We start from the raw sequence: 25,885 nt of genomic DNA, 5'->3' as shown, positions 1-25,885 counted from the left end.
AGTAGCCCCTGCTCGCCACAACTAGAGAAAGCCCGAGTGCAGCAACGAAGACCCCACGCAGCCAAAAAAAAAAAAGAAGTTGGTTCAGTCAAGATGCTCCATTGATTACTTAACATACAGGTTTTGTCATAAAACCAATCATATAAAAAAAATGTTTTGAGAATAATAGTGTTGCCTGGCACAGTGTCTGGCACCTAAGGGCATTAGTATTTAGTAAAATATGTGTGGAGTAAATCAATCACTGAATGAATAAAATGTATAATAGATTTATATATTTAAAGTAGTTCTATAAATATCTAATAGCATATTATCCTTAATCCTATTAACTTATCTAATAGCTGGTCTAGGTTAATAGCTTTTAGCTCTGTGGATGGACTAGAAAGGATCCTTGTGCTTTTGGAAATTATGTGCAAAATTGTGATTTAAAGGATTAAATGGATTGTTCCCTCCTGGGGAAAGGATCACTGCTCTCAAAAGATCCTTAAAGTGTCTGAGATGAATAAAGGTTAAATATCAATGTCTTAAACAAAGATGGATCCATTATTTGGGATTAAGGTATTTCTCTAATCAACACAATGCTCTTTTACTAGAACACCAAGAAAAAAATACTCTGATGTAGCCAAGTCTCGGGATTTTAAAAGAACAAAAGCAGTATTAGGCTTAATCATTGTACTTCCTGACATAAAATCTCGCAAGACTGTAAACTCCACAAGGGCAAGAATTTTTTTTTTTTTTTTGCTTTGTTCACTGGATGTGTTTCTCAGCACCTAGAATGGCACCTAGCTTATAAAAGGTGGTCAAATTCTGTTGAGCAAATGAGTTAAAATTCAAATAAACGTTGCTTTCTTTTTTTAAAAAAAGAGATAGACACTAGTCATATTTCAACAATTAAGTGATCTATTATTGTAAATATTAATAAACTCAAAGTACAGGATGTAGCCTCAAAAATACCAAGTTATATACATTTTAAATATTATATAAGATTTATTTTATGTGCTCAGATTTTGGAAAGCCCTTAGTTATTAACTTCATAAACACCTGAAGCTACTGTTTAAATGACCTAGCATAATTTTTGAAAACCTTCCTAGTGTATGGTAAAAATAAAAAAGGAAGAATTTGGCCAAGTGAATCCCTGTTTATAATATGTGTGATGTTATCTTCAGGTTTGAAATCAAAACTTAAATAACCTTCTGGTTTGCTTTATTGAATGGTTTCCCATGTGCCAGTCAAGCTAAAAAGCCATCAAAAAACCCAGTGTGCATTACGAGCACAATGTGTCAGCGAACCAGCTTGATATGACGGAGCTTACACTCAAGCAGGGGACATTGAGAGATCTAGGCCTTTGATTTGTGTTTCTTTCTGAAAGGATTAAATCATGAATTACTAGATAATTAAACAAAAGAAAACAACACACACAAAAAAATCAAGAACAGTGATTAATACATTATTTATTATATCCACATTTACATGTTAATAACAATTTAAACCTAGAAGAGCACTTAGGGATGATCTAATCCAACATTCATTTGACAGATGGAACACCTAAGACCAAAGAGGTGAACTGGCTTGTCCAGGATAAAGAGAGATAAAGCAAGAAGGCAGAAGTTAGCATAGACACCCATGTTTTCTGACAGCCGTCTCAGAAGATACTTCCACATAAAATGAGAACCCACATGTCCCCCAATACAGTTACTGAATGAGTATTCGTTGAATTCATTAATTAGCTACATTGTATTTCCCATATAAGCAGACATATTACTGTATGCTAAAAAACTCAGCATAGTTAAGAACTAAGATGCAGGTCTTGTGTATACTGATGGGTGAATATTTATTACCTGGTATGCTAATGCTAGTGTCTCTAATCTAAGAGCTCCCTTGATAAAAATTAAACTGTAGGTAAATGGCTATCCTGGTAAAATGCTGATGGGAACATTTTGATACACCATTTTGGAGGGTCATTTGGCAATATCTATTAATATGAAATAGGCCTATCTTTTGACCTTGCCATCTCATTTCTAGAAGCCTATAGACATGCACATAAGTTGGCCAGGATACTTATGAAAGTAACACTTGTAATAAGAAAGAAAAAAGGCAAGTGGCTAGCTGTACTCAGTTTTTAGGATTACGGTGAAGTGACCATTTTCAAAGTTTCTGTGGAAATTTTAGTCCCAGCATCTAGAATGGGTGTGATATACAGTCGACCCTTGAACAACGTTAGGGTTGGGGCACCTACCCTCCGCACAGTCAAATATCCATGTATTGTCGGCCCTGCATGTCCTGGAGGTACTTCTGTATCCTCTGTGCCTCCGAGTTCACGGTCTACATCCACCGATTCAACCAACCATGGATTACGTAGCACTGTAGTATTTACTATTGAAAAATATCCACATATAAGTGGCTCCCCGCAGTTCAAACACATTTATTTGAGGGTCAACTGTATAGTAGGAGCACAATAAAATTTAATTCTTCAAAAGCACAGAACCTGACACCTCTTGTACAGAGAACTTCCATAAATGTTCTCCATCAATTCATTCTCCCCTAAATGTACTCACTCAACCTACTGGGAAGCACCACAGTGTAATGGTTGAGGGCCAGCATCCGTGATTGGTGTCAAACACCTAGATACCTATCTAGGCTCTGAACACTTAAGCACTCAAAACCTGCTTCTTTTGTTTCTTTGTGTAAAGCAGGGATAACAGCACTAACCTCATTAGGCTGTTCTAAGCGACTGCCCAAACATCAGAGGCAACATCATGTGTATACGCACACAGGCCTTATATACTGCATGCATCATTTTTGTTGTCTAAGAAGTGGTTAAAATACTGGCTCCATTTTATTGGATTGTAATGGAGCTCAAGGGAAATGTTGACTACGATATGATTTACGTTTCACATAATTGTAAAGTAGTATCATTTAATAATTGTTTAACAGAAATCCTGAAAATTCTCAATTTAGGTGATGTCTAATATGATAATTACAGTGGATTGTGACGGGGCTGTGGAAGCAGTCTCTAGTAATAACAAATCTATTTAAAATAAAAAATATGCTAATATATCATGTGCCTGCTATATAGAAATTCTGAAAGTGTAATAGTATATAGAGTAAAAAAGCCAAAATTCCTTCCTTTCCTCCCCAAGTATAACCATTTATTAAGTTTGGTGTATTTTTGGAAGCATATATAACCACCGACTAATATATTTTAAAAAGGGACAAAAGTCCATGTTTTGCTTTGCAAGTTGTACTTTCTATAGCTCCTAAATTGTATCACAAACTTCTCGAATTTGACAATCTATATAATGTCAACTAATATGTATTCTTGTGATTGCGTAGCTTCCAAAAGAAACAGACTTAATTTTATTTAGATCAGGAATCAACAATCTTTTTTTCTGTAAAGGGCCAGATGATGTTTTCAACTTTGAGGGCCATGTGGTTTTGCTGCAACTTCTCAGCTCTGCTACTGTAGTATGAAAGCCTCCAAAGGCAATAAGTAAACACACAGGAATGGATGTGTTCCAGTAAAACTTTATTTACAAAAACAAGCTGTGGGCCAGACTTCACCTAATGGTCCTGTTTGCTGAGGCTTGTTTTAGATCACTTTTTAGTATCCAATGCTAGTTCCTAGTCCCCTAAGCCAGACAGCGTTTACGTGAATTCTATAACCTTGTGCAAACTCATACAAATTGGAGATCTCACACAGACTTTTCATTTTTAAAGGCACATAACTGTCAAATGATGAGTTAAACACTGTCCTAGGGCAAATGAAAGGCATCTTGAATACAACTGGTCCCCATGGATAGAATCCTATCAGAGAGAGTGTTATTTTATAAAGAGAAAATGGCACATTAAGTTACTCTTCATTAAATGAAAAAACAAAAGCTACTCAGGACCTATTAAAAGCATGTGGAGATTGAGTGAAAAGACAAATAGATGAGGTATGGCAGCAAAAAGAACAATGTCAGTGCATTTTATTGATCATTAACCTTTTGAAATAGGAGGCATTTGAAAACAACAGAGAAGTGTGTTATTGGTTTGGCATGAAACCTCTAATGATGCATGAGAATATATGCTCAAAAATGTCAAAGGTCACCAGAATCACATATTGGCAGATAAAATGTTTTTGATATTGTGTTATACAGAAGTAAAAGGGCAACAAGCTGACTTCTATTGTAATGCTGGCTGGGGAAATTCTGTGGTATTCAGTAAAGTTAAAACTGAATGTAGTACAATATAATCTTGGCCTCCTTTCTATACACCATCAGATAAAACTATTGCTAAAATATCAATGTTATGGATATATTTCTTACCAAGTAGGCATTAAAGATGTCAAGGATTGACCAAATTTTTTATATTAATGGTGGTTCAACAATTTGTCAGTGTAGACTTTTTGTTAAAAATTGGAGAACCAACTCACCTATAGACAGAGACAGTCTTAGACATATAAAGCTCTTCCTCCCATTTTACTCATTCTGTGGTTTCAAATGTCTAAAATATTTCTGTGAGTGGTATCTTAGCTATTGAAATATTAGGATAAATTTGATCAAACCTATTTTTTTCTAGAAAAAAAGGGTCTAAATAAAACTTAGCAGGGACCTGAAAAATCTTTAAAGTTTTGTAGGACTGCATATTTTTTATACATCACCAAATAAACATTGGTATGCTAAAAAAAAAAAAAAAAGAAATCCTACCATACTCAGAGCACTGTGCATACAGGACCACATCTGAATTTTTTTAAGCTGCTTTATTTGGAAAATAATTCAACACTACCTTTCAAAATAAACTCGATCTACAAAGTTAAGCTTTGCAGGTGTGTTAATTTGATAAAAATAAAAATAAACTTTAGATAAAAAATATTAACTTGGCATAGGGTAGGATGGATTTCTCGATTTTTGTTGACAATGATCTACAATCTACCTAAAGAGAAGACAACATTTATAACGTGGTATAAATGCGAAGACCTAGTACACATTAAAAGAAAAATATTCTCATGTATTCTCCTGCAGAGACTTTTTTAAAGATCTAAAATGAGACGGCCTATGAGTTTTACTTTGGGTGATCAAGCAAAAGCAAAACAAAAACACAGTAAGAAGTCATCCTTTACTTCTAGTTTCCCATATCCTCCCCTATTGAATCCACTAATACTAATACTGATCTTGCCCCCAGAATCTCACAAGTGTTCCCATTCTTCTCAATCACCTTTCCTTTTGCTACGCCAACCCACGCACCAGAGGTTCTCACTGTCACAATCTCACTAACCTCCAAACTGGCCTCCCCACTTTAATCCATGTAATGCACAGTGGCCAGTTTGATTTTTTTTTAAAAACTATTTAGACCATGCCACTCTTCTGCTTAAACATTAAATTGCTCCCCATTTTACTGCCTATGAAATCCAACTTTCTTATCATGACCTAGAAGTCAACAAGATGTTTTCCACTTCATCTGATACCATTTTCTCTTGTCCAGACTCTGTTCTTGCCTCAAAGCCTTTGACTTAATGATTTCTCTGTTTGGAAAGGTAATATTTGTGACACCGAGGCCCCCTAAAACCGACTGCCTCTGCCCAGTTTATGATAAACCCCTCTATCCAAAACATTATTCCCTTTCTTGTCCAACACCTATTCCCCTCAAGATTGAGAGGTATAAAAGAAAATGGGGGATTGAAACCAAGCAGGATACTGTGGGGTCCTCCTGGGTACAAAAGCCTCTCCATGTCCCCTGTTCCTTATCCGTAGGAAAAAGACTTCAGCCTCCTAAAGCACCCCTGAGTGCCAAAGGGCAGATTCAAACACAAATTCGGGAAAGGAGGGAATACAGAAACAAAGGAGGAGCAGTCAAGAAATAATAATGCGGTGATAAAGCAGGGTCCTGGTTCCTCCTCAAGGGATACACATAATCTGGTACAGATCTATGAGCTCTTCTATAGGAACTAAGGCCCCCGCCCCACCCAGGTGGAGGAGGGTAACTTCAGGCTGAGCGCAAGCACTGGACCCTAGACTGCGTGGAACCAGAAGGCTGATGACCAGATTCCTGGAACACCACCCTGTTACCTCCCCACCAACCAGTCAGGAAGGTCACATGCCCTGCAGTCCTCCCCCTAAATTTTGCCTATAAAAACTTTTCCCCCAAAACCATAGGGAAGTTTGGCCTTTTTGAGCATGAGCTGCCCTTTCTTCTTGCTTGGCCTTTGCAATAAACCTTTTCCCTTCAAACTCCGACATTTTGCTTTCTTTGGCCCCACTGTAATCGGGCACATAAACTTGGGTTCGACAACAGTCTGAACTCCTGTTATGGAGAGAAAACTCTCATCCTTTAGCTCTTGGCTGAAATCTCCTCCAACCCCTAACTTCTCATTCTGTGAGTCCCCCTTTCCTACCACTGCCGTTATTAGTTCTCACACTTTATTTTCTTCACAGTCTGTAGCAATTCAGTTCATTTTTTGATCACTTGTCTAATGCCTATTAGTGCTTACGAAATGGAGGCTCCATGAGAACAGAGGTATTGTTTTTCTTGCTAACTGCTATATCCCAGTGCCTAGGATGAAGGCCCACTCAGAATAGTGTGAAATAAAATTTATATTTTATGGCAAGACGACCAAAATTTAAACATAATTTCTTCTCTGCCCTTTGGCCTCCTCTCTCCCCGTTACTGTGCACTGTGTATCTGCATTATGCATCAACCAAACTTCCCCCATGAGCAGGAATACCTTGTCACCCATAAAGAACAATATTCTTCCAGCATCAACAAGACAGCTCCTTAAAAAGATAACATTCCTTCTTGATCTTGTAAGGGGTCATGTGACCCACCAGGTTGACACTTAGATCTGGATTATGTAAACTGTCAATAATACGTCATTTGATGTACAGCCCTCTGCCTCAAAAAATCTTATGTAACTGTGCCTTGATTTCTAACTGGTGGAACAGTTCTCAGAGCTTTTTGAGATGCTCTTCCGGGGTTATAATCCTCAAATTTGGCTCAAATAAAATTTTCCATTTCTTTCTTAGATTGACTGATTTTTTTGTTTACAATAGATAATCAGACATTAATTACTGAATGAGACACACGTTACAGATGAAAGTTCTGCAGATCCAAGGATAAAATAATGACAATATATGTAAAGTACATGCACACAACACTAGCTTTATAATTAAAGCCTCAAGTCCTTATTAGGCATTTCTTGAAAATGTCATAATTATAAACGGAGATTAAATGTAGACAGACAAGGGAGGGAAAATATTATAGTAATAAAATTTCAAAAACCCTTTGTTCATGCTGAAAAAGCACAACACAGCTTAAGAACAGAATGATTTTGTTTACGTAACTGACTTTCTGTCCCCAAATTCAATAGGAGCCGATCTGAAGCACTCCTCTATCAAAATGTCAGGTCTCAGTAAATGACAACTATTGATATTTAGTGCACTCCTAACAATACCAGACCATGCACCATGTTTTACGTGTATTCTATGTTAATCGTTTCAACAACTTTACTGAGATGCTAGGACCAATATTCTCATTTTGCAGATTAGGGAATCTTGAATCTCTTATCTCAACAGGCCATAGAAAGAAGAATATTTCAGCAAGTCATCTGCTAGGCTTACAGAAAAAAAAGCACTGCAGATTTTACTGCTGTGCTTAATCATTTATGAATCTTGGTTTAACTTCTATCTCTTGCTGGAGAATGGAGAGACTGTGGAATGTTCAGATAATAAAGAGAAAAGACATTTCGTGTCTTTTCCTATGATTCACGCAGAAGAGTCAGTTATTAGAGCCTGGCATAGGAAGCAACAGGGATGAGAGGATTACACCTGACTGTAAGACAGGAGAGAAGGCTCCAGAACTCTCATTTATTAATTTACTTCATTAATTATTGTATTTACTGATTGTCTACCAATTACCAAGCAGAATGCCTCTATGCCAGAGATACGAAGACAGATAAAACACATTCCCTGCCCTAGACTCAGTTATTGTCATTTGAGTGGAGAGACAAGCAAACCAATGATAAAAATATGCTGTGATAGCTTCTTTAATAGATGGTATTTATAGAACACTTTTCAAGAGTTAAATATATACCTAACTTCTGAGTAAATGAAACAGTGCAAAACCAATCAGCGTCAGATGCTTTTATGAGACAGTAGGGAAACACTGAAAACACAATTCATCAAATAAATAATTATACACATCTTAGTATATAGATACATAACTGAAAAAAGTTTTCAGGAGGAAATAGAAAAACCCATATGACCGTGAAACAAGAAAATTTACTTTCTTAATGTTTGACTATTTACAAACCTATCCCACTCCCCCAAATCATATCATATTGTTATTTATTTCAGACATAAAGCTGTCAGATTAATGCAGACTCTCATGCAAAACTTCATCTTTGACTGTCTGAAGTTAATTCCTAAGTGCCACTGCCTGACAGATGGTTTCAACTTTTCCATTCTCACAATAAATAGACAAGTTTACCCTTTTCAGGAAAACTATCTAAATTTGATTTCCAATAATTCTTAAGGATAAAATTAGTGTCTAGACGACATAGCTATAAAACATCCAGCATATCTATGCAATATATTTGACAGTCAATTGTCTTGTAAATCAAGTGATATTTTTACACTGACAACTCAAATTTAAAGCATCTTTTCAAATTAACATTGTTAGGAGTATAAACACATTATTGTAAACACAGATACCTGACAAAAGCATTTCCATTCCTGGAATATTTATTTTTATTTAAGACTTTTACAGTTTATTTCCTTTCTTACCCTATAGTCAAATACATTTCTCTTCTTTGACATTCATATAACACTAATTATTATACACTCCCATACTTAAAAACTTTAAATTTCATTATAATTTCTATGTTCAGTTTTCAATATTCTCTTTTCTTTTTCAAGTATGCTTGTTTTACATTATTCCAGATTTTTAGAGATTAAAGTTTAAAAAGTTAAGGAATATAGGGACTTCCCCAGTGGCACAGTGGATGGGACATTGAGCTCCCAATGTAGGGGGCCCAGGTTCGATCCCTGGTCAGGGAACTAGATCCCACATGCGTCCCACAACTAAGGAGCCCGCCTGCCGCAACTAAGGAGCCCATGTGCTGCAACTAAGGAGCTGGCAAGCTGAAACTATGGAACCCTGGAGCCGCAACTAAGGAGCCCGCCTGCCACAACTAAAACCCGGAACAACCAAATAAATATTTTTTAAAAGTTAAGGAAAATAAAGAATATGCCTACTCTATAATGTATACATGATATATATATACCATACACATTACACAATTATATTATATTTTATATATATTCTTTAGAAAAAAGAAAAATGAAACAGAAAGATATATATACAACACCGAGATTTTGCAAAATACAGCTTTCCCTCAGGCTCTAGCTAGTAACTTTAATTTGATTTCAGGGCCTCCTCCCAAGCAAGCATTTCAGAAACTCCTTTAACCACCTCTGATTAATCACCCAATCTCTCCTTAAGGAACTCCTCCATTCTTAGCCCCTTTCCTTCACCTACATACAAAAATTAGTCCTGTGCTTTACTGTATTATTCAAATTCTGAGCCCATCCTTGTGTTTTATTTCGCTCCAAGAATGATTTAAGATTAGAAAAGGTAAACTTTCCACTTATATCCTCAAGCATTTGTCTATGTGAATCAACAAAGAAAACCTACATTTGAAGTCCAACTTGCTGGCTCTAAGGACTCGGGAGAACGAAGTATTGATATTTTCTCCCTTAAGACTCTTGCACGGATTAGCGTTATTTCACCCACTGCAATGTCTATGGGTCCATAAAAGAAAACACGCTCAGGCCACCCCTGAGAAGACAACGTTATGGTAACTGAACCTGAAACATAAATCTGAGATGAGGCCTGAGGACACCAGAGTCCACATTTTTTAGTGTGGAGCTCAACCCCCACGTGAGACTTGCAAACTGTACTTCAATAAAAAAAAATTAAATTAATTATTTAAAAAACCCAGCATGGGGGAAAATAAGTTCTATGAGTCAAATCCCTGACTCATGCTAAAAAAGCATAAGAAGATTATGGGTGAGGAAATAGAGAAAGATTTTTTTAAATTAATTACTTAATTTTACTGAAGTATAGAAAACTTACAATATAAGTTTCAGGTGTACATAATAACACAATATTTATATAGAATACACTCCATACAAAGTTATTAAAAGATTTTTGATGAGGCTTTTGGGTCTTATTATCACAAACATTAATTCCCCTGAATTGGGAAGACAATGGTTTCTTCCTCTTTATCTCAGTTTGAGAGGCTTCAAGGAGATCACTTTGTGTGTCATCTGTATTTTGAGGACACACTGGATTGATATGTGTGTGACTGAGTAGGAACCTATGGTGCCTTCCCAGGACAGAGCCCTCCCACTATGTCCTCTGCTTGCCTCTTATTTGTAGAAAAGCTGTAGTCTCCCAGGCCCCCTGAGTCACAAAAGCATGGCTGAAGAATTAATGACTGAAAAGCAATCTTGAGAAAGAAAAACGGAGCTATAGGAATCAGGCTCCCAGACTTCAGACTATACTACAAATCTACAGAAATCAAGACAGTATGGTACTGGCACAAAAACAGAAATATAGATCAATGGAACAGGATAGAAAGCCCAGAGATAAACCCACGCACCTATGGTCACCTTATCTTTGATAAAGGAGGCAAGAATATACAATGGAGAAAAGACAGCCTTTTCAATAAGTGGTGCTGGGAGAAATGGCCAGACACTATAAGACTTTTATAGGCCAGACACTATAAAACTCTTAGAGGAAAACATAAGCAGAACACTCTATGACATAAATCACAGCAAGATCCTTTTTGACCCACCTCCTAGAGAAATGGAAATGAAAACAAAAATAAACAAATGGGACCTAATGAAACTTAAAAGCTTTTGCACAGTAAAGGAAACCATAAATAAGACGAAAAAACAACTCTCAGAATGGGAGAAAATATTTGCAAATGAAGCAACTGACAAAGGATTAATCTCCAAGATTTACAAGCAGCTCATGCAGCTCAATATCAACAAAACAAACAACCCAATCCAAAAATGGGCAGAAGACCTAAATAGACATTTCTCCAAAGAAGATATACAGATCACCAACAAACACATGAAAGGATGCTCAACATCACTAATCATTAGAGAAATGCAAATCAAAACTACAATGAGGTATCACCTCACACCAGTCAGAATGGCCATCATCAAAAAATCTACAAACAATAAATGCTGGAGAGGGTGTGGAGAAAAGGAAACCCTCTTGCACTGTTGGTGGGAATGTAAATTGATACAGCCACTATGGAGAACAGTATGGAGGTTCCTTAAAAAACTAAAAATAGAGCTACCATACAACCCAGCAATCCCACTACTGGGCATATACCCTGAGAAAACCATAATTCAAAAATAAGCATGTACCACAATGTTCACTGCAGCTCTATGTACAATAGCTAGGACATGGAAGCAACCTAAGTGTCCATCAACAGATGAATGGATAAAGAAGATGTGGCAATATATACAATGGAATATTACGCAGCCATAAAAAGAAATGAAATGGAGTTATCTGTAGTGAGGTGGATGGACCTAGAGTCTGTCATACAGAGTGAAGTAAGTCAGAAAGAGAAAAACAAATACTGTATACTAACACATATATATGGAATCTAAAAAAAAAAAAAAAGGTTCTGAAGAACCTAGGGGCAAGACGGGAATAAATACGCAGACCTACTAGAGAATGGACTTGAGGACACGGGGAGGGGGAGGGGGAAGGGTAAGCTGGGACGAAGAGAGTGTCATGGACATATATACACTACCAAATGTAAAACAGATACCTAGTGGGAAGCAGCCGCACAGCACAGGGAGAGCAGCTCGGTGCTTTGTGACCACCTAGAGGGGTGGGATAGGGAGTGTGGGAGGGAGATGCAAGAGGGAGTAGATATGGGGATATATGTACATGTATAGCTGATGCACTTTGTTATAAAGCAGAAACTAACACACCATTGTAAAGCAATTATACTCCAATAAAGATGCTAAAATTAAAAAAAAAAAAGAATTAATGATTGAAAGGATGTGAACATGTAGTGACAAAAACAGCAGTTGGGCCAGGAGAACTGGTAAGAATTTAAATAGTGAATCAGCCATATGTCAACCACAGAATCTTTGGCTCCTCCCTGAAGTACACAGATAACTGTATCTGATGCACAGTCACTGTGTTGTTTTACAGATGCCAATGCCCCCACCAAATGGAAGAAGTTAACTGCTTGATGACCATGAGCACATAGCCCCCAGAGTGGCTGGAGCCTGAGGATTGATAACGTTAACCCCTGTGACACCACCCTTGTTACCTCACCATCAACCAATCAGAGACTTGTGCAGAGCTGACCACATACCCTGTGACTTCCCTCCCTCATTTTGCCTTTAAAAATGCTTCCCTGAAATCCACTGCAGGTTTTGGGTTTTTAGAGCATGAGCTGCCTGGACTCCTTGTATGGCACCTGTAATAAACGCTGCACTTTCCTTCACCACAACCCTGTGTTAGTAGATTAGCTTTACCACATGAGGGCAAGCGGACCCAAGTTTAGTTTGGTAACATGTTTCCCACACAGAACTATCTGAAGGACAAGTCGTCCAGCCTGCCTTCCTGAGTTGGAATATACAACATGATGGCAACAGTTAACAATGCCATACGATGTATATGAATGTTAAGAGAGAAAATCCTGAGTGCTCACTGTAAGAAAAAAATATTTTATATATTTTTTGTATCTCTATGAGATAATGAATGTTAACGAAACTTGCAGTCATCATTTCATGATATATGTAAGTCAAATCGTTATGCTGTACACCTTAAACTTACACAGTACTATACATCAATTATATTTCAATAAAACTGGAAAAAACATAAAACAAGGTGTTAAGACAAAAATAAGATGCTTTATAGTTATATCCCATGAGGCTTGTTTGTTTGCCGTAACTTTACAAGTTATGCCACTTTGTTTTTTATATATACTTAAGCAAATTATAAAATATGCAACACATTATTTTAATTAAGGTGAATATTTTAACAGAAATAGCATGGATAAGGCTAAATATATCTTTGACCACAACTCCTAATCTCAATACTGCCACTTCATTCCGGAAGTAACCACTATTACTGATTTAGTGCATTCTCTTCCAGACCTATGGTTTTATACATGAATGCATATCCATGAAAAATTTCATTTAAATTTTCACATAATTAGAACCATTTTTTCATCTTATATTTGCCTGTAACACCCAAAAACCTGTGTGGGAGGAGGTAATCAAGAAGACTTGACTGTCAGTTGAACTACAGGCTGGACCCAGGCCATTGGAAGCTTGCCATCCCACCTCCACTGTCTTGGGATGTGTGTTCAGCTTGTGTTCCTTGCTCCTAGAAACTGCACCAAGGAAACAGCCCTGAAATAGGACTGGGTATGTTACTAAACGCAGTTAGGGGCTCTATATAAACAGTTCACCTTTGGCTGGTGAGTATGGAGATCTACTCGTCTTGCAGCCACCCAAGACAAGCCTTCTTCTAAGTAAGCTCTCTTGCTTATTAAACCTGCCACCTAGCAATCTGGAAGGGTCTGCCTTTTTCTTTGGTCTCTCCTGCCCTCTGCTTACTGGGGGTCAGGAGCGGGGGCTGTTTCCTTTTACACCCAGGAAGTTCCTGAGGAGGTTATGAAGCAACAACCCGTCTTGCATATTTTTACTTGCAGATTTCTTTTTAAGTACTGCACACTAACCCACAGCATCTATTTATCATATCGTATTTTTCTCCTTCTGTGGACATTTTAATTGTTGTTAACATTTTTTTTTCTTTCACAGACAACAGTGAATATCCTTCTTATACTACTAAGAAAGCATTTTGATGTAAATCTCACAGTTTATAAATTCTTAAGGCCACAAGGCTGTGCTTTAATCAGATCCATTCTTTCATAGATCTTAATCATGATGTCTGATTTTACTTTACACATTGTCTTATTAAGAAATGTTTTTGTCCTGCCTCAGATATTTTTTACTCATTTGTACTTTAGAACATTGGATACCAAATCTGATGGTTCATTACCAAAATCAGCTCATTAGACAAAAGTCCGTGGATTCCTTGCCTTATCCTGAGAGACTGATTCAAGACAGCTGGGCAGGAACCCACTTCTGATACTTTGGTTTGAAAACCTCTAATACAGAAAGAAGACCTGAAAACAAACTCCTCCTGCTTCTACGAAGCTTTACTTAAAGATAATTCTCAGGATAAGTTATTTCCATGCATACTCCATGCTCTGCCACGGCAGCAGCATCTAGATAGTAACCTCTGATGTCCTAATACAGAAAACTGTAGGACTTGCTGGTATTCCTAAACACCAAGATCATCTATAAATCACAAACAGCTGTGCACAGGGTCTATCTCAGCCTAGGAAACACAGGATTTTCAAGGAAGAGCCAAGAAAAGAATCTGTAGTAGATGCTGATAGGAAGGCACTCAAAGGTTTTCTATCTCAAGTTTAGTGGCTGAAAAGCTTCCTGGGATTTTTCTGCTGTTGGAAAAGTGACTACTCTTTTATTAAGTGACAAGTGATCTCACATTTGTCCAAGAAAAAAAAAAATATCCAGATCAATATGTTTAATTAAGGTACTTTTCGCCTTAAAAATCACAACGTCATGATTAAACTCTGTTTTCATGTTAGAGTCTTACTCAAATTCTCAAAAACATGTCATAAATAAGAATGAGCCTGAAGGTATTCCAGGATATCATGCATGTTTTACGCATAAAAATGTGAAGGTATCTAAGAGTCAAGTTTTTCCTTTAACTGTATAGAAAGGCTTTAAAACAACTAGAACACTCAGATGGGAATATGCTATCTGAGAAGAGGGAGAAAACAATATTTTTGATGCAATTTTTTTCTCTTAAAAATACCATTTAGTTTCAAGGAAAATAATTGAAATCGAACACTTAAGGATGCAGGAACCTAACATTCTTTACATATGACCATTTTGGGAAATTGTTCTGAACCAGTAAAGAAGGCTACTTTTCCTCTTTGATCTCCCTTTTAAGCCCAAGAAAAAACGGTGGGCGTCTCCTTTCAATATGGCATTTTCTGTGTCAGTTTTCACCTCGAGCAATAAGCAAGTCTACACATGGGGTCAATGAAAACGATAAACAGAATGAAATTTCAAGTATTAGGAAAAATTAGCGCTAACCTTCTCATTCCTGCAATATGTGAGATGGGAGAAAAGTTGAAATTGGTTCTAAGTTCGGAGCGTTGAGGGCTTCCTTCCTCACGTAAAGCGATAACCCCATTCTGTGTATTATTTCATTTATTTATCACACACTAGAGGCAGGCATACCCCACCTCCGTTTTATGGGTGAGGAAAGGGATTTAGAGCGCTCAGGCACTTTGCTCAAAAGCCCCAAGCAAGGGAGAGACAGATTCAGGCATTACAGGCTATCTGATTCCAAAGCACACCATCGCCATCTTTCCCCAAATCCTCCTCTACCATCCCTTCTAAAATACAATTTAAGTGTACCTCCCAAGCCTGAATGCTCCGCTCACAGCTTTCATCATTTCTTTCCACCAGCTTGTTGCTTAGACCTGGAAGCTCTTCCCCCAGGCAAGCCACCGTCCGCTGCAAGTCCCTTCCAGTTGCCTAGGAGCATTCCGCGTCCCCACTTCTCTCCTGAGCAGCTGGGGCTCATCTACTTTCACAACACCTGTAGCCACTAGCTGCCTTTTCAACAACACAGGCTGTCAGCAGAAAGCTCTCCACAGAACTTAAGTCTCTGGCTAGAAGTATGGGTACGTGCCGTTTTGAAGAAAACTCTCTTTGAAGGTACTGAACGACCTTTCAGTGAAAGGTGAATGTCCCTGAACATAAGTGAAATGTTTTCAATTAGCATTACATTGGAAAATAAACCTAGCGCTTACTCTCCCCCTTGCCTTTTCTTTAAACTGAAATCTTGGCCTGGATTTATCGTTTTCTCTCTCTTTGAGATCATTTCATTACTACATAATGAATCTCCCGAGCTATGGCAGGAGGCAACTAGAATTCCCCCCCCCCCTTTCTGCATTCCTTAGCATCTGCTCTTAATAGAAGCGGGAAAACTCAAGGAGAGAATGGCTTTCTTTCCTACAGAAAGAGCCTAGTCAGGTGTTGCAAATTTAGACAAATGTGCTTAATTTCTCAAGTAAGAAAGCTTTTTTTTTCACATGGTAGCAGTAGCCAAAGAAATCTCCTTTGGCACTTCCAGGGCCAGCAGGACTTTGTCACTCACGGGCAGTGGTCCTGGCAGATGAAGGTAACCCACTATAGGTAAGAACACTAAACTAAGTACTGTTCTCAAAATGCGGCTTCTGGACACTCTTCCCATGATTTCCCTTTTTCTTTTTTTTTTTTTCTTCTTTATTGGAGTATAATTGCTGTAGTTTGTGTTAGTTTAGTATAATTATGTTAGTATAATTGTGTTAGTTTCTGCTGTATAACAAAGTGAATCAGCTATACGTATACATATATCCCCATATCTCCTCCCTCTTGCGTCTCCCTCCCACCCTTCCTATCCCACCCCTCTAGGTGGTCACAAAGCACTGAGCTGATCTCCCTGTGCTATGCAGCTGCTTCCCACTAGCCATCTATTTTACATTTGGTAGTGTATATGTGTCCATGCCACTCTCTCACTTCATCCCAGCTTACCTTCCCCCTCCCCGTGTCCTCAAGTCCATTCTCTACATCTGCGTCTTTATTCCTGTCCTGCCCCTAGGTTCTTCAGAACCTTTTTTTTTTTTTTTTGAGTCCATATATATGTGTTAGCATACGGTATTTGTTTTTCTCTTTCTGACTTACTTCACTCTGTATGACGGTTCCATGATTTCCTTCTCCTCAACACATTTCCCTCTCCCAAGGCTCTCGAAAAACTCTCAGCCCAGGCTTCCCTGGTGGCGCAGTGGTTGAGAATCTGCCTGCCAATGCAGGGGACACGGGTTCAAGCCCTGGTCTGGGAAGATCCCACATGCCGCGGAGCAACTAGGCCCGTGAGCCACAACTACTGAGCCTGCGCGTCTGGAGCCTGTGCTCCGCAACAAGAGAGGCCGCGACAGTGAGAGGCCCGCGCACCGCGATTAAGAGTGGCCCCCGCTTGCCGCAACTAGAGAAAGCCCTCGCACAGAAACGAAGACCCAACACAGCCATAAATAAATAAATAAATAAAAATTAAAAAAAAAAAAAAAGAATCACTCTAACATACGGCAGTGTTCATTTAAAAAAAAACAAAACTCTCAGCCCCTCATGTTCTTCAGTCTAACATCTAGAACCTTCTCTGCAGCCAAACGAGCTCTGCCAGGCCAAGGGACCCTGTTTTCACTTAATTACCATAATTCATGAGGAACAAGTATGAGGTCATGAATAGGCCTTATTGATTAATGCAGAAGCAGGAAAGCTTTTAGTCTGAGATTTAACATCTTTCTGAATAACATCCTCTGAATAGTATTACTGGCTTTGATTGTGGCAACATTTTGAGCTCTCTGCCATTTGGATCTTGTTTTGAGAGAATAAGGATTGCAACCAGCAGAGGCTGAGTGCCTGACATGTGCCCAGTATTTTGCTAAAAGCTCTATAAACATTACCTTAGTTCTCACAGCTACTTGAGCATATATTCTACAATATCCTTCTCATCCTCAAATTACTCTGTAGTCCTTTCCTTTGCTTTATAACTTACATGTAACCTCCTGGAGACGAGACGTCTTGTCCCAAGACCAGTATCTGAAACTCTGGATGAATTAATGAACTACCCTTTGAGGTTTAATACTGTCATCCTGTGTATTTTACAAGTAACTCTTGAAGAATAATTGAGCATTTAAAACCCAATAATCAGGTCAGGGCCAGGAGCCGGCCAATCCCGGAGCTCTCCCCCGCGGTCGCGGCACAGGCCGAACAACCAAACAGAAAAGTTTAATAAATAGCAGGAGGAGGGGCTTGGCGGCGGTGGCCAGTCCCGAGCGAGCAGGAGTTCGGTGGCCTCACCTGTTCTCATTCACCGGCGGCGACCGGTGGCGGTTGCGGGCAGCGCGTCAGGTTGAGAGAGCCGCCGCCAGCCCAAGCAACAGCAGCAAAGACAACCTGATATAGGGAAGTGGGGACTGCTATACAGAGGACTACAAAGCATCCTCAGTGCAGTAGGAACCCTAATCCAAAGTCCCTATACTTTTATCGGAGCGCGCAACAGAGGAACGTAGCTCAAGAAACTAATCACAGCCAAGTGCCTATACTTTGTTCCACTGGCTGCGGATTTTATGGAAACCCTCGTACAAATGGCATGTGTTCAATACGTTATAAAGAACATCTTCAGAGACAGAATAGTAGTAATGGTAGAATAAGCCCACCTGCACCTTCTGTCAGTAGTCTGAGTCTTTACCAGTTCAGGGCACAGATGGCAGTGTCCAGAAGCTCAGTTGGCATTAGACTCTACATCTTCATCTATGCTTCCAAGCCCTGTATCAAATCAGTCACTCTTATCAGAATCTGTAGCATCTTCCCAAGTGGACAGCACATCTGTGAACAAAGCAATACCTGAGGCAGAAGACCTGCGAGCTTCAGGATCAGAAACCGCACAGCAGACATCTGAAGAGCGAAGCAAGCCTCCTGAAAAACCAGAACAAAAAAAGAATCACTGTTTCATGTGCAGGAAGAAAGTGGGACTTAACTGGGTTTGAATGCCGGTGTGGAAATGTTTACTGTGGTGTACACCGTTACTCAGATGTACACAAGTGCTCTTACAATTACAAAGCTGATGCTGCTGAGAAAATTAGAAAATACAGTAGTTGTTGGTGAAAAGATCCAGAAGATTTGAACTCCTGCTGGAATACAAAATCCTTTGACCATCTGCAAACTAAAAATTGACTTGAGGTTTTTTTCCCTAGTCATTGGGAATGTAGAGCAATGTATCTTGCATAGACCTTTTAATCATGCATGTCATCAGGAGAACAGATTTTTGTTTCTGTTTTGAAAATGACTCTGAACATTTATTTACATTGCAGTTTCTGTGGCTGAAAAGACTTAAGTAAACTTTACAAGTATTATCCTTTTAAGATCATTTTAATTTTAGTTGAGTGCAAAGGGCTTTTATAACAAATGCTGAGAAATTTTGGAGGGCTGTGATTTTTCCAGTATTAAACATGCATGCGTTAATCTTGCAGTTTATTTTCTCATTGTGTATGTATATATAGCTTTTCTCTGCAGCACGATTTCTCTTCTCACTGTGTATGTATATATAGCTTTTCTCTGCAGCACTATTTCTCTTCTCATTGTGTATGTATATATTGCTTTTCTCTGCAGCACGATTTCTCTTTTGATAATGCCCTTTAGGGTACAACTAGTTATCAGTAACCGAATGTATCTTAATCATTATGGCCGCTTCTGTTTTTCATTAACAAAGGTTATACCTATGTTAGCATATAGTTTCTTTGCACCCACTATTTATGTCTGAATCATTTGTCACAGGAGTGTGCTGATGAGATTCTAAGTTTGTGTGTTTTTAACTTTTTTTGAGCGAGGGAAGGAAAAGCTGTATGCATTTCATTGCTGACTGCAGCTTTCTTTCAGATTACGTTCATTGGTCTGTGTGTATACAATATGACGAATGATCTGAAGTAACTGTGCTGTATTTATGTTTATCCACCATTCTTTGATTAAATAAGAAGGAAAACCATAATGTTCCCTTGTAAAAACAAAACAAAAAAAAACAATAATCATATTATTATTATTAACTTATTAGACTTTCTGACTGAGTACCCATTAGCCAAACTATGATAAAAAGCTTTCTATGATTAGATCATGTCCTCTTACCATGACAATCCTCCAAGGCAGGTCCTTCCTTCCATTGGTGTCTTTTTAGAGATAAGCATTGTGTCTTAGAAAGATTAGCCTGCTTGCCCAAGATCACACAGTTATTTAGGGACATGGCTAGGGTTCCAACCCAGATCTATGACTGGGAACAAATGCTCTTAACCACTATGCTATACTGTTTCATCCCAATTTGGTCAACTTTCCCAACACAGATGATCTACTGCTTATCATTATTTCAAACACATTTTACAATACCTCTTAGTCTCCTAATCATCATATCTTAGTATCTTCAGGGGTCACACAGGAGGAAAAATTAAGCAAGCAAAACAGGGGAGGGTTAAGACAAAATGGTGATTAATTCCCTGATTTCACTCAACAATTAGGTACTGAACAGATACATATGAGCTACACACAATGAGTGTACTTACTGTGCCACGGTTTATGATTCCAATGAGCATTTCCATACGTGATCTTGAAATTTAGTCTTGGAAGGGCAGCCATTCTTGTCTGGATGCTTTGGAAAGGCCAATACACCAATCACACTGGATGGACCCTGCACTTCCTCATTAGCCAGTCTCGATAGACATTTTACATTAGCATTGTCATTTATATTAGTCTGTCCCATTTTACTGTCCGATGGTAAAATAATTCTCATTTGCTGTTCTTATCATTTGTCTCTGTTTTTTTCTGAGTTTTCCCAGGTAACATCCAATTATGCAGGATCTAATTCTTTCTCTTCCCCACAGTATTAATGACCAAGGTAGAATCATCAGGCTATAAGATAATTTCAGCAGGCAGAATAAGAGTAAAGAATAAGATGCTGACAAGTAACAGAAGCACCCTTTCTTACAACTTTCTGTATCAGGGCATTTATTCTGCGTGCAAGTTCAAGAGGTAATTATCACCTACATGTAAAGCAAGACATGTTAAATTAGGGCACAGGGTTCAAATAAAAATAACAGCAGAAACACCTAACCATTTAAATCAATCATAGTCCTCTCTGTTTACATATTTTCTTTCAAAAGAATGGTACAACTTACTAATTGCTAAATTTGTAATTGCTGCTGTGGTGATTTTACCTCCAATATTTACTGAAGTGATTCCAAATGATAATGAGTATCAGCACAATTTTCATTTTTAAAAAGGGTAAAATACTTCAGAAAAAAATGAACCCAATTAAGATTAACTTTAAATTTAAAAAAAGATGGAGTTATAAGAACATGAAACGACAGGGGTGATTTTCATTGAAAAATAAGAACTTGTAACATTCTAATCACTTTTCTTTATTTAATTGAATTATACTGTTAGGTTTTCATTGAAAACGGTAATATTAATGAAAATCAACAAACCATCTTCAATTTTTAAAAAAAAATGTGTGAAGAAAATTAAACATAAAACCTAAAAATTATTTTTAAAAAACAAATGTTTTTATAATTTTTACTTAAAGAATACTTACGCTTGGTCAATTTTAGCTTGGATAGCCTTCCATGTAAGAATTAGAGAATATCAAAATTTACGATAGCCAAAAGAAGTCTTCCCAGGTGTTCAGTTCTCCAATTTGAATTATGATCAATAATAGAGGGCAGAACAAATTATACTACAAATTGACATTAGAGATGCTTATTCAGAATCTCTAAATCTAATGGATCTGATTTTGAAAGGGATTAAAAACCTCTTCATGCCTCAGACTCAGGGGTTACAGCCAGATTACCTGGGTTAGACTCCCGTTTTACTATGCCCTTGCTAGAATGACCTAGTACAATGTCCTTAATCTTCCTGACCCTTAGTTTCCTCATCTGTATAATGGGCTTGATAATAGTACCTAACTAAGAAGACTGTTGTAAACATGAATTTAGCAAAGGTACAGTGCTTAACTCAGAGCCTGGCACATGGAGAGTGAAGATACGTAGTTTAATAGGATCAGTATTACATTACAATGAAAAATTAATCTGATACTAGAATCACTTTACCCTCTCTTCTAGGAACTCCTGGAATCATATACCTTTCTTCTCAGTGGAATGAGATCAAAGGAGAGCTCTAAACATATACAACAAAGCCACCTACGAACGATGTCTTCTGTCTTCCAGTGTCATATAGTTACCTATTGATGGGAAGAAGAATGCTAAGAGCATGGTTCTAAGCACTCACACATCACCTTGCTTCCTAACTCCCAGCCCTCTGAGTGGGTAGCACCAATAACCTCCATTTTCATAAAAGAGGAAACTTCAGCGCAGAGGAGTTTAGTAGTCACTGAAGATCTGACAACTCTATGAGGATAATACCACCATAGTCCCATTCTGCAGACAGGGAAATGGAGGCTTAGCGAAGTTATAGAACTAGTACAAAATCACAGGGCCACTAACTGGTGAGGATGCAATTCAGATCAAGGCAGTATGACTCACTGCTGACCTGACTGTGCCGTGTCAAACAGCCCTGGCTTCGGGGGAGAGGATATCAGGGCTGGTTCTGGTGGTATAATCTGTTTCTGCATATTCCCCAGCTCTTTGCCCTTTATTAGGGTACACTAATGCACCTAGTACAACTAGACTTAAATTTACAGTCACCCACACACACATACCCGTGCACACACACACACACACGAACACACACACACATGAACACACACACACACGAACACACACCTTCATACCGTGGTACAACCCCTACACATACTTTTCTCAATTCTCCTACTTCTAAATATATCTTTGAATTTTCATGTAAGAAAATGATTATTATTTTAGCTCTAATTTTCCTTACATCAACAATAACTTTTAACACTCTTTACTAATTGAAAACTAATCTTTTTCTAGTATACATTTTCAAACATTTAGAATATATCATACCGCAAGGATTGTTTAGAAGCAAGTCTCTAACACAGATACCAAGGAGAAAGTCAATGAAAGAGTTGATAAGTTGATATTAATCTTAAGAAGATATTTGTCAGAAAAGTGGGAGTAGCCACATTAACTGAAGAAGAAGTCAGAAGAAACTAGATACCATAATTCTAGAAAGTGAATTTTCTGCTTCTCTTTCCTCCCGTCTCCCCAGAGCTGAAATCCCTTTAATAGAGAGGGCATTGTCTCAAACTGCTGATTTTACTCAGTCATTAGGGTATAAAAAAATAGAAGATTAAAAGATGGAAAGACTAAAAGTAGGCTGAAGAATATAAGAAATGATAGCATCAGCATAACTATTATGGTGTGCACCTATTTCCCCCTTAAAATGTTCTTTCTGACCATACCACAATTAATCATCCATGGGCATTTAATTTTTATAAATTTTATTAGAATAATAAAAAATAATACATACAGATAACCATAGGATACACACACAGGAATTTAAAGGTAAATTTTATACTTTTCAATATGAAACAAAGTACATATCTCATGGAGATATATTTCTAGAAACACCATGAAACAATAGAGTAATTGCCTTGAAAATGAAAAGTATAGGAACATATTATAGGAATTACCAAATAATAAAAAGGTACAACTCCATTACATGTAGCATAAAATACAGGTATTGGAGAAAGTGTTTCTCCACTTTTTGACCCGAAATAACAATGGTCATATGAAATCTACTCATCATTCAGAATTTTTCTAGATATATACAGTATATACAGACCTTGAAGAGAAAAGTTATAAATATTTTTCTTCTTTGTGTATAATGACTTTATCTTAAATGTGATCTCTAAATGTAAAGTAACACTCTATGGTAATATCAGAATTTTGCTAATATGTATTCTCTTTTGATATCTGTTGGTTTCAAATTCAGATATCTTTGCAAAGAACAAGTTCCTGCAAAATGTGAAATGGACAGGAAAGAGGTAAAAAATTGATTTTGCAATGTGTAACACTCAATCTGCTGATTTTCATATATTTTTTACATACTGCTATGAAGTCATGTCTTTGACAATCTTTTGAACACCATGTATTGAGAGGCTGAGTCATACATATCAAAGTCAGCGGCATGGCCATGGTTCTATTACAAATTTAGCTCAGGAACTAAAAAGCCTGCCAGACTCACTCTCATAAACGGTTGGATTTCATTAAAAACCATCTCCACCATCCAAAAAAGAGAGGGTCCCTTGATGGAATCGGAGATTGGAAATGAATGATCACGTAAATTTTGTTTTATATTTGGGTTAAGATTCAGGTTGTTCCTTATTTTCTCCACCATGTTTTAATAAAACCTGAAAGCTTGTTCTTAGGTGTGAAGGAAACAATCTCTTTTTACTTTATTTCACTTTTTAAACCTTTTGAGAGAGGACAAAATGTGATCATTTCAGTTTTATAATATCATGGAATGAAAAAGAAAGCATTACCTAGAATGGAGCGCAAACTTAAAAAATGTGGCTGGCTGGTCCTCAGGACTTCAATATGATTAAATAAATTCATACTAATATTTTGCACAGGCCTAGTGCATTAGGGCTAACAAAGCATGGGGGAGAGGCAGAAAAGATGGGCATTATTATCTCCACATTTTAAGGGTGAGTGCTTGAGAAGTAGAGAGAGCAGTGATTTGTAAAGAATCTCACAACCACGCAGCAGTATACCCAGACGAAACAGCACTCTTCCAAAGTCTACTGTAGCATCTCCAACATTCTTTTGAATTACATGCACCCTCTGCCCAACGGGGTAATTTTTAAAATGTATCTTTCACCCTTGAGTATTTCAAATGAGCATTTCCAAATAACACTAATTATGTCTTCCAAACAGTGCTGTTACAATGGGAGCAAAGCATTTGGAGTAAATGAGTTTTTCTACATTAAAAAAAAAACAAAACCAAACCCACAAAAGTATGTGTCTGCATGTGGGTGTGTATACATGGAAGCATGTGAGTCTTTATCCACAGGCAGTGCTTAAAATCATAAGAATGTCTCTATCAAAAATCGGATGTATGTAATATGTAAATTCCTTTGGTGTATCAAGTAAATATTAAGGCATTTCAGATTCCCCTAAAAGGATTTACTGGGGTTTTTTTTATTATTATATTCATATTTTACCTATGTAGAAAGTTAAAAATACAGAGTTGGAAAAAAACATGCATAATCACTGCATTTCGTGAAAGCACTTTTTTTGTAACCAATGAACTTTCCAATAAATAATAAAAAAAAAAGTGACTATCACCACAGGGTGTTTACAATAAAGAACAGTGCTGTAGAGATATAACTTGACACAGGGTGGGCATTGGAGATGGCTGATGTACAACCTCTTGCATCCATATCTGTCAAAGATGATAAACAGCTCATTAATAAGGACTGTATCAATTTAAGTAACTAACTTACTACCACAAGTTAACATTAGCCTTCATGTTATTTAACAATGTAGCATATATTATTTGCCAAGAGTATCTATAAACACTCTTATATACTTAAGTTTTCTTAAAGGATTCTGGGCTTTGTTCATCTAGTATTATTTAACTTTAATTGAAAGTGGAAAAACAACTTAATCATTTTGAAAACAATTATACTCCATTACAGACAATTTTGAGATAATTCAGTGGTTTAATTAAAGCAAGCTTCATTGGAGAAGGGTTAGGAAATATGTTTGTTTCTCTTCTGTACATTTTTTGATAAGTTATTATGCATAATATAAAATATCATCTTAAAAAAGCAATCAATAAAAGCTCCATTTTCCTATAGTTGGCCTTTGTCTGCACCAATCTATGCAAACTCAACAAGAAGGCAGATGTCAGAGGGAAAGGCTACTCTTGACTCAGCATCCCTCAAATGCTAATAAAATCTACCTGTTCCTGCAAAAGCACAGAACCTATTCCTTTTAACAGTTCCACTTGGGCCATATGGTAATTTTACCTCTGAACCTTGATCTATCTTAGGAACAAGATAGCAGGTCTTAATTAAAAACCTAAATAATAATAATAATAAGCTTAAATTAATTTCTGGTTTTGCTCTATTGAAGCACATACAGTTTTAAAAAAGTCTGTAGTCCTAAATGGTTTTTACATATTTTTATGTTGCAGAACTCAGTTCTGAGATAAATATTTCCCATTTTCTTCATTTAGTTACTTGTTTGTTTTGG

The 25,885-nt window shown here is 37.4% G+C and overlaps 1 protein-coding gene and 1 pseudogene across 4 annotated transcripts in view; one reads left to right on the top strand and one right to left on the bottom strand.

Moving 5' to 3' along the window:
* The first annotated feature begins 16,299 nt into the window (after positions 1-16,299).
* LOC309607345 (AN1-type zinc finger protein 6 pseudogene) lies at positions 16,300-18,849 on the top strand (annotated as a pseudogene). Its single transcript has 2 exons — positions 16,300-16,319; positions 18,129-18,849. The product of its transcript is annotated as an AN1-type zinc finger protein 6 pseudogene (transcript).
* Positions 18,806-25,885, bottom strand: part of CNTN3 (contactin 3) — a 330,473-nt gene continuing 323,393 nt past the window's right edge. For all 3 annotated transcript variants that reach the window (XM_082345351.1, XM_082345352.1, XM_082345354.1), the window contains one exon: positions 18,806-25,070. In XM_082345351.1, the coding sequence (XP_082201477.1) occupies positions 24,970-25,070 (101 nt within the window). In that variant the 3' untranslated portion in view covers positions 18,806-24,969. The remainder of the gene's footprint in view (positions 25,071-25,885) is intronic.

This window comes from Balaenoptera borealis (assembly GCF_965194805.1).
Source record: "Balaenoptera borealis genome assembly, chromosome: 12".
NCBI classification, from domain to species: Eukaryota; Metazoa; Chordata; class Mammalia; order Artiodactyla; family Balaenopteridae; genus Balaenoptera; species Balaenoptera borealis.
Note: the sequence above shows the minus strand (reverse complement) of the source record. Positions and strands in the feature narration are given on the sequence as shown.